This window comes from Cupressus sempervirens, chromosome 6 (assembly GCF_028749045.1).
Source record: "Cupressus sempervirens isolate cs-2001-9-10 chromosome 6, ASM2874904v1, whole genome shotgun sequence".
NCBI classification, from domain to species: Eukaryota; Viridiplantae; Streptophyta; class Pinopsida; order Cupressales; family Cupressaceae; genus Cupressus; species Cupressus sempervirens.
In genome coordinates, this window is record NC_143123.1 from 600,446,635 (window position 1) to 600,455,397 (window position 8,763).

The 8,763-nt window shown below is 37.8% G+C and overlaps 1 protein-coding gene across 1 annotated transcript; it reads left to right on the top strand.

Moving 5' to 3' along the window:
* Positions 1-1,645: 1,645 nt before the first annotated feature.
* LOC149553672 (phospho-2-dehydro-3-deoxyheptonate aldolase 2, chloroplastic-like) lies at positions 1,646-5,878 on the top strand. The gene is made up of 5 exons (XM_089789061.1): positions 1,646-2,339; positions 3,710-3,987; positions 4,121-4,397; positions 4,882-5,127; positions 5,312-5,878. Exons 1-5 carry the CDS (start codon positions 1,827-1,829, stop codon positions 5,594-5,596), a joined length of 1,599 nt encoding a protein of 532 aa, XP_089645187.1. The 5' UTR covers positions 1,646-1,826; the 3' UTR covers positions 5,597-5,878.
* Positions 5,879-8,763: the final 2,885 nt, after the last annotated feature.

The window sequence follows — 8,763 nt, forward strand, 5'->3', positions numbered from 1 at the left end:
TCATTTAAATCAAATGTTATTTCTAAATTCATTCCAATATTTCAAGGTTAACATTCGTAATGTATCATAAAAATAAACAAACATATGTATCCTAAGTGATGTGTGTGTGGTTGCACGGTCATCTGACACATCCCCTTCCAGGAGGCTAGCCTTCTCTACCTCAACCACACTTCCGTCGTAACAATCCCTGCATCCACTCAGACACTTGCAACCATAACAAAGAGTCAGTATCAGTCGAAATCAATGCATCACAACTTAATTACATCATCATTAAGTAGTAATCATTAACTAAATCACCAATATAACATGACATGTAAACATATATCAATGACATCATCATCGAAAAGAAATATCACATGCACATCCATAGAAAACTAAATCATTTCAATTTTGGAGATCTAAAATACTAACTTTCATTTTTTATCTGGTTAACTTTAACCCATTTGACCAAATCAACATGGCCACATAAGCAAGAAAAGAAAAGGTTCTAGGGCGAGACGTGACAGATAATATATGAGGGATTATTGAACCCGCCTATAATTGGTGCCTTTCCATAATTGATGCAAATTAAAAGATAAATACATAATGATTTAAGCATTTAAGAGTAAGTTGCCAAAGGTAATAGATGGAGACATGATGTGACATCTTACCACTAAATGCACTCAAACACGCAACTCCATTATAGAGAGACAGAAATTGAACACGAGGTTGTTTTATTTAGAACAATGAAGTTGATTTGGGTGACCGCCATTAACCCATTTGACCAAATCAACATGGCCACATAAACAAGAAAAGAAAAGGGTCTAGGGCGAGACGTGACAGATAATATATGAGGGATTATTGTACCTGCCTATAATTGGTGCCTTAACATAATTGATGTAAATTAAAAGATAAATACATAATGATTTAAGCATTTAAGTGCAAGTCACCAAAAGTAATAGACGAAGACATGATGTGACATCTTACCACTAAATGCACTCAAACACGCAACTCCATTATAAAGAAACAGAAATTTAACACGAGGTTGTTTTATTCAGAACAATGAAGTTGATTTGGGTGACCGCCATTAACATGAGAGTAATAGCAATGGACCCCCCGGCCACCCTATATCAATCATTTCTGCTTTAGTCACTTGGGATTTTATCAGATGATCTTGGTTTTGAACCAGCAAATGTAACTCTCTTTCTCAGGAACACTCTATAACTAACAAAACGACATTCTTATAGTGCAGACAACTTCATAAAAAAGGATATAATATCAAACAAAATAGTCCTGCGAACCAATTTCCGTGCTTTTCAGTGCTCACGTCCACTCGACATAAAAAAGGATATAATATCAAACAAAATAGTCCTGCGAACCAATTTCCGTGCTTTTCAGTGCTCGTGTCCATTCGATGTCGGTTATAAGTTAGTAGCATAGTGAAATCTTCCTAACCTCAGTAATTTTCTTCTTCTGAGCCAGGCATGTGTAGTGTATGATTTGTCTTCGCAGTAAAAGAAGTGGCCCCATCAATTATTGCAGGAATGTGGGACGAATTCGGTGAAACTATGGCTGAAAGAGATGTTTCTGGTCCAGAGAGAAAGCTTCAGTTGAAAAGTAAGGCCAAATTATAATATGTATTGGCATGTGAAGTAACTGTGAAACCAGTAGGACAGGGTCTACTTTTGGGTGCTCTTAAATTTCCTAATTGCAGTTGAGGGAGAGTGTAAGATATCCATTTGTGCAAATCCAGAAACCCATTTGTGCATTTGCTAGGGTTCCATTTGTCAGGACCTCAATAAGCTTCACTTCGCAGCCTGTTTTAGGGCACTCTAAAGGAGTGTACAATGGCATTTGCGGCTTCTCCAATGGTTATGACAAGTTCCGCATTGCCCTCACACAAGCTCTTTGCAAGGAGGGTTGAAGGAAACGATCTGTGCAGTAACCCTTTCAATGAGGCAATGCTGTGGAAGAAGAAGAGGGTTCTCAAAGCGCAAGCATTGCAGTCTCCTGACCTTCAATTGTCCTCGGCCTCGCCGGGGAATCTGCATGGCGGGTGGACACCTGACAGTTGGAAGTCCAAGAAAGCGCTTCAGATGCCTCAATACCCAGATCCTCAACAATTGGACTCGGTCATAGAGATGTTGAAGACGTTTCCTCCCCTAGTTTTTGCAGGGGAGGCAAGGAAGCTGGAAGAGAGGCTCGGAGAGGCTGCTTTAGGTAGAGCTTTCCTCTTGCAAGGAGGGGACTGTGCAGAGAGCTTCAAGGAATTCAATGCTAACAATATAAGAGATACATTGAGGGTTCTTCTGCAGATGGGTGTTGTGCTCATGTTTGGAGGCCAAATGCCTGTAATCAAAGTAAGTACTTTCTTTTAGCGAAACATGAGATTCTTAATTTCATGTTTATTTTTACCTTTCATAGCCTTTATTGCTAATACGTCGTCAGTTAGTAAAGAGTAGTAGAGTTACTAATGATTATCAAGGCTCAAGAGTTGCGAGGTAGTTTCTCCTCTGGCATCTTACACGAATGAAACCCATAACCAGCAATTTGCAGTCCGCGTTTAAACTATCTTGCCATTTTACATGGAGATGTCCAAACAAGACATCTTTAGTTGCAAACATTGTTATCAGGTGTCGTCTTTTCATAAGTTTTACATTAGTTTCCTACTGTGTTTTATCCAGATGAACGACTAATCACCTTGTTAAGTAGGCAGGTACCACCAGCCTAATCCCAGTGCAAGATATGCAGAGGTGAGACTATTGAGCGTTTACCATATGGTAGGTGATCTCATTTTTCTCTTCACAAGCTAGCATTCTTCAGGTTATCGCTTCCCCGATGAGAGTAGATCACCCATGCCACAAACCAGTGGAGAATTCTCATATGCATTAATGCCTTGGTAGATTTATCTTCTTTAATTTTAGGAAGATTTTCTTCTTATGCTCTACTTTCAATGTCCAAGTTAACTTCAAGATAGGAGGTACGGATTCCTGATTTTGGCATTTGATCCCCAATTGTGTAACTAAAATTAGTGACTAGCTCTGCAGCTGCACAACGCTTGAGCTGTAGGCACTCAATTGAAGGAGGTGGCTTGTATTTACTTGGCTGATTTAAGGTCATGTAGTTTCAAGTTTCAAGCCATAGCATTCCCTTCCATTGTGAAATGGAATGAAATGAAATGAAAGGTTTTAATGATGTTCAGGAGATTGCAGGTCTCAGGGACCAAAGACCAAAAGACTAGTTAAGCAGTCTGTGGTAATTTCTCCAAGTTGTTTCTTTTGTTGTGGATCCGTATTAGGAAGTCAATTGTATGTGTAATCTCGACTTTTGAAAAAGTTCCTTCATGCTGCTCACCTATAGACTATCCTTGCCAATATCTTCGTATGCAGCACACTCTTAGATAAGGTGCCCTGCCATTCCTTTAACAACACTCCTTTGCTGCAAAAGAGTACATATGAGAAGAGCGTAAACGCCCTTGATCTGTCGAATCAAGTCCTCTTGGTCAAGCTTTGAAAGTGCGCATGCTAAGGTGGAGTGATTGGCATCATGATGATCTGGGACAAAGTCCTGCGAGTGATGTTCCCATGTTGAAGCAGCTGTATTAGCAGAGAAGCGTTCCTACCATCTTGGAAGCTCATCTTTTATCCCAGCCAAAGGATTTTTTCATTTAGGAACTAGCGCGTCAATTATTTGAAAAGCTTGTTTGACTAGTGTTGCTTCTCTATTTTAGGTGGGGCGAATGGCAGGGCAGTTTGCAAAACCAAGATCAGAGAATTTCGAAGTTGTGGATGGTTTGAAAGTACCAAGCTACCGAGGTGACAACGTTAACAGTGATGCTGTTGATTTACAAGCTCGACAGCCAGATCCACAAAGGATGATTCGTGCTTATTCGCAATCTGCCGCAACCCTAAACCTCATTCGGGCATTTGCAACTGGTGGTTATGCAGCAATGCAGCGTGTGATTCAGTGGAATTTGGATTTCACCTCTAACAGTGACCAGGGAGAAAAGTAAGACTCTCATTAGGTTCTCAAAATCTCTGTGTTTGCATGTCCATATTTTTTCTACAAGTTGATTTGCAATGTATTTCTTATTTTACGTTCTTCATATTTGTAAGATGCGTTTTCCCTTAAACTTTTATAGGTATTTGGAGCTTGCACACCGTGTAGATGAAGCACTTGGGTTTATGTCTGCTTGTGGACTTACAGTTGATCATCCAATAATGAATAGCACGGATTTCTGGACTTCTCATGAGTGCTTGCTACTCCCATTTGAGCAAGCATTGACCAGAGAGGATTCTACCAGTGGGCTCTGGTATGATTGCTCTGCCCATATGTTGTGGATTGGAGAGCGCACCCGACAGCTTGATGGTGGACATATTGAATTTTTGAGGGGCGTTGCCAATCCTCTGGGCCTGAAGGTAAGCAGTGGCTATCCAGCCATGGAAACCGTTTTATTCGTATAACATTTGCAAAATAGACTGTTTTTCCTTGGTAAGCATAACGCTTTTCTCAGCTGCATAGCCGCTGGTGTAGCCACGAAAACCATTTTATTCATATAACATTTTATAACTTTTGCAAAATAGACCAAGTGTTTTTCCTTGGTATGCATTACGCATTTCGTGGCTGCATAACCGCTGCCGCACTTGGAAATGTTATTTCAGTGTTTTGGGTTTTAAGTTTCTGACCATTGCTTTACACGATTTGGTCTTACACAAAGGTAGTCAAGTTCAGTAGCATGTAACAAAATCTCTGGACCTAATTAAGTGCCTGTTCTTCATTCTCTGTTGGCTTTGGCCTTTTGTCATTGTCATTGTCATTTATGTTGAAAGAGCTCTTAGTGACTATTTTTGGAGGATAACTGAAATATAGCTTACATCGTACATGTGGGTTTCTTCTTGACAGGCTAGTGATAAAATGGACCCAGCGGAATTGGTGAAAGCCTGTGAGATCTTGAACCCTACAAACAAACCAGGGAGGTTAACAATAATTGTTCGGATGGGTGCTGAAAAACTGAGAGCGAAGCTGCCCCATCTCATTAGAGCCGTGCGGCAGTCAGGCATGATTGTGACGTGGGTCAGTGATCCCATGCATGGGAACACAATTAAGGCACCATCTGGGCTGAAGACGCGGCCATTTGATGCCATTCGGGTAAGGATATGCATTTGTCTTCTCAATGCCAGCAAATTATGCATTTCGCTACTATCATTTGTTCATTTTTTTATTGCATCGGTATGGAACATACTCGGATGTTTTGTTGCTCTTCCATTAGGAAAAACATTTTAGATTGTGTCCTGGCTTTTATGTTTCTTCCCATTTGTTTTTCCTTCTCCAGGATGAGCTAAGGGCCTTCTTTGATGTACATGAAGAGGAAGGAAGCCATGCTGGGGGTATTCACTTGGAAATGACAGGACAAAATGTGACTGAATGCATCGGTGGATCGAGAGTGGTAACTATGGAAGATCTCAAATCAAGATACCATACTCATTGCGATCCAAGACTGAATGCCTCACAGTCACTGGAGCTTGCTTTCATTATAGCTGAAAGACTTAGAAGAAGAAGAATGATTAATTCTGACCTGGAAATTTCGAGCTTACCAAGAGGTCTAACTCCAGTGTAGCTTAAATACTAGTAATGAAAGTTTTAACTACTGGGTGGCTTTAGTACATTGTAATGAAAGTGAAGAGGTCTTAGGTCTGCATGGAGTCGGTAGTGTAATCAACTTTGTGTGCAGTTTCCCAAGTTAGTTTTCATTTGGAAATTGGAGAAGACGACTTTCCCGATTGCTTTGTAGTAGCTAGAGAAGATGATTATTTTGGGTTACCCTGATCTAAGAATCAAACTCTGTTGTAAGAATTTTTCCTCTTGATTCTGTGTATATAATTTGGCCATTATGTGTGAAGTAGATTCTAACGAGTAGTAGCCAAATTTGTTGTGGTTTCCAATTGTAAAGAAATGAATGGCTTCTTTATTACAAATTAGGTTTAATAAATATAACGAGCAATGTAATCCAATTTAACCTAATTTATAATAATGACAAACATGCAATAGAATTGAGAAATATGGAAATAAACAGAAATAGAAATTCGATGAATGATTGTAAATTGTTTTAATCATAGTCTGAACTGTCGCTTAGAATTAAGACTTTTGGAAAGGTTGGAGTAAACATATAAATCTAAATTATGTTATTATCCTTCTGAAAAGATTTTCTTACAAATATTTGAATACATTATGAATTGGATATCAAATTCATCTCTAATTTCATGTCCCCATGCTGCTGTTTAAATGAAATTTCTGCTTAATTTTAAGCAATAAAGTGTTCCCATGGAAAAATAAAATTGGAGAAAAAGGATATTTTAGAATCTTTTCCTATTTTCATGGAGCACCTATTTTTTAGCAAATAAAAATAAGCCATGGAAAAGAAGGGGCTGAAAATAAGCAGCGACCGCTCATTGAAAATATGGACAATATGGACAGATGGCTTCACTAAATTCTTTCCCTCCTTTATTTTCCACAAATTCTTTCTTTTATTTTCCATCAGATTTTCCCTCCAAATTTTTAATCACAATTTACATCCAAATTAATGGGTGCTTTAAAAATAAGTAAAAAAAATTGAGTTCACATGAGGCCACCCACTCCACATTTTATTCCTAAAAATTTTGAGCAGTGCCTGCTAAACAAAATAAGCCTAGCGACAGCATGGGGACCTGCTCTAATCATATCAACTCTTTCTTTTCTATCTTTGTAGGTAAGTGTAAGAACCATGTCCCACTCAGCAATTGCCACATCATACAATTGTTAGAAATGGGGAAAAATAAACAAGAGATACTCTAGTTTGAAAAGTCAATAACCATTCCATTTACTATAATAGGAATTAACAATTTGTTGATCATAACAAAATGGAATTACATTGCATTATCTAAGATGTTGACCTACACATCAGTCATCCATCAAAATGCATGATTAAATAAATACATCAAGTTCATTATAGATACATTGTCTATTGTTCATAATTACATCATAATGATCATCATAAGGTGATTGTTTATATTACATCAAAGTAGAGTTGAACATGAGGCTTCAAACATGTGTCCATCTGTGAGTTCTGGTCTCCAAAGGCATCAGACATCGTCCATTCACTATCTGAGATGGGAGTGTTGCCCATGCGCTTTTACCATGCCAATCATAGAGTGTTTAGCTCCCCCGGGGTCCTTTCTCATATAAAGAACACCCTGACCCTAGCATGAGAAGCCTAGCAACTTGGAACAAGAGGATCAGATGGATCTAGTGCAGCGATAAAACATACTACTTTCCACATATGTCTAAGTAGCCTAATTACAGAATGTGGCAAGGAACTAACATAGCAACATATCTACATATATACAAAAAATGAAATCATAGCATATCTACTCATATGCAAAAAATGAAATCACATACCTACCCGTGCAAAAATGAAATCACAGTATATCTACTCATATTTAGAAAATGAAATATGACATATCTACACATATGCAGTAAAAATAAAATAGATTGGCCAAGCATTTTTAGTGTCATAATTAGCTGAAAGAAGAAACAAAGCATAACGAGTCTATTCTAATAGTATCAATAGATAGAGAGAAACAAAATGTCATGTATCCATCTCTAACCCTCCCATCATCCACATTACACCCAACTACAAAGGAGTTAAAAAAATGCTCAAAATGGCACATGTAATCACATCTTAATGATTTCGAAGTTTAAGTTCATCTACCTTTGCATGATGTATAATTTAGAGAATCTACTCAGTTTAAGAAGTAAATGAATGCAACAATCTCAGGATTGTAACAATTTTCAATATGCTATCTACACATGCATAAATGTGACATGTTGGCGAAACAAGATGAAATTACTGATGTTAGGTACTCGATGTGTGTATTAGTCAAACAAGTGTTAAGAGTACATTCAACCTCTATTACAAGATTATGCTATTCACCAAAAACTCCATAAGCATAAACATAAGTTCCTCTTTGTTCAATTTTTAAGGAATAACCCTAAAACTAGGGTACAGTACTTGTCAAAGAGTCGGAAGCAAGTGCTCCATTTTCTCATTTTGGAGAGTTTCAGAATTTATCTTCCATTCCAATCATAAGTGCCAGATTTATTGAGTTTTCCTCAAGGATTTCTTAAATGAACAGTAATAACAAAGATTCAAAGTTCAGTAGTTTTGCCATGCACAATGGAAATGCAACATCATACATGTATTCAATGCCCAAATTAAAAGTGCATTATTCTATTCCTGGAGGAAAGACGAGACACAACTACCAGACTTTGTGTATCCCATTACTTCCAAGTTATGAGCATGGTTCTGCTGCAATAGGGCATTCCAAGCCGCAGAGTTTCACACAAAACGTTACATTATGTTTGCTAGTATATAAAATAGAATAACAATTCACTTATGGAGAAGCGGTTTCAATCATTCCCACATAAGAATTTTGGTGTACTGTATGGTCTCATGTATAGTCTCATTTCTTTGAAATATATACCATCGAATACAATCACCTACAATCGATACTCCCAGGTTCTAAGTGTGTTTCCTGTTAATAATGATTTAATTACAATGTCTCGGTGCCCATTTACTCTTATGATTGGTTTCCCTGAAATAACTATAGGAAAATAATTTGTTGTATTATGTAACTATCCAGTCGTAGATTATCTCATTGTTAACTCCCACAGCCAAAGTATTTTAAATCAAATATTTGTATATTGAAGACAATTGAATTAAGGTATGGGAGAAATAATCACACACCC

Bases quoted from the DNA above. Each gene is read 5' to 3' on its own strand.
- LOC149553672 (XM_089789061.1), top strand. From the start codon at position 1,827: ATGGCATTTGCGGCTTCTCCAATGGTTATGACAAGTTCCGCATTGCCC. The intron at 3,988-4,120 runs GTAAGACTCTCA...AAACTTTTATAG, and splicing joins AACAGTGACCAGGGAGAAAA to GTATTTGGAGCTTGCACACC. The intron at 4,398-4,881 runs GTAAGCAGTGGC...TCTTCTTGACAG, and splicing joins CCAATCCTCTGGGCCTGAAG to GCTAGTGATAAAATGGACCC.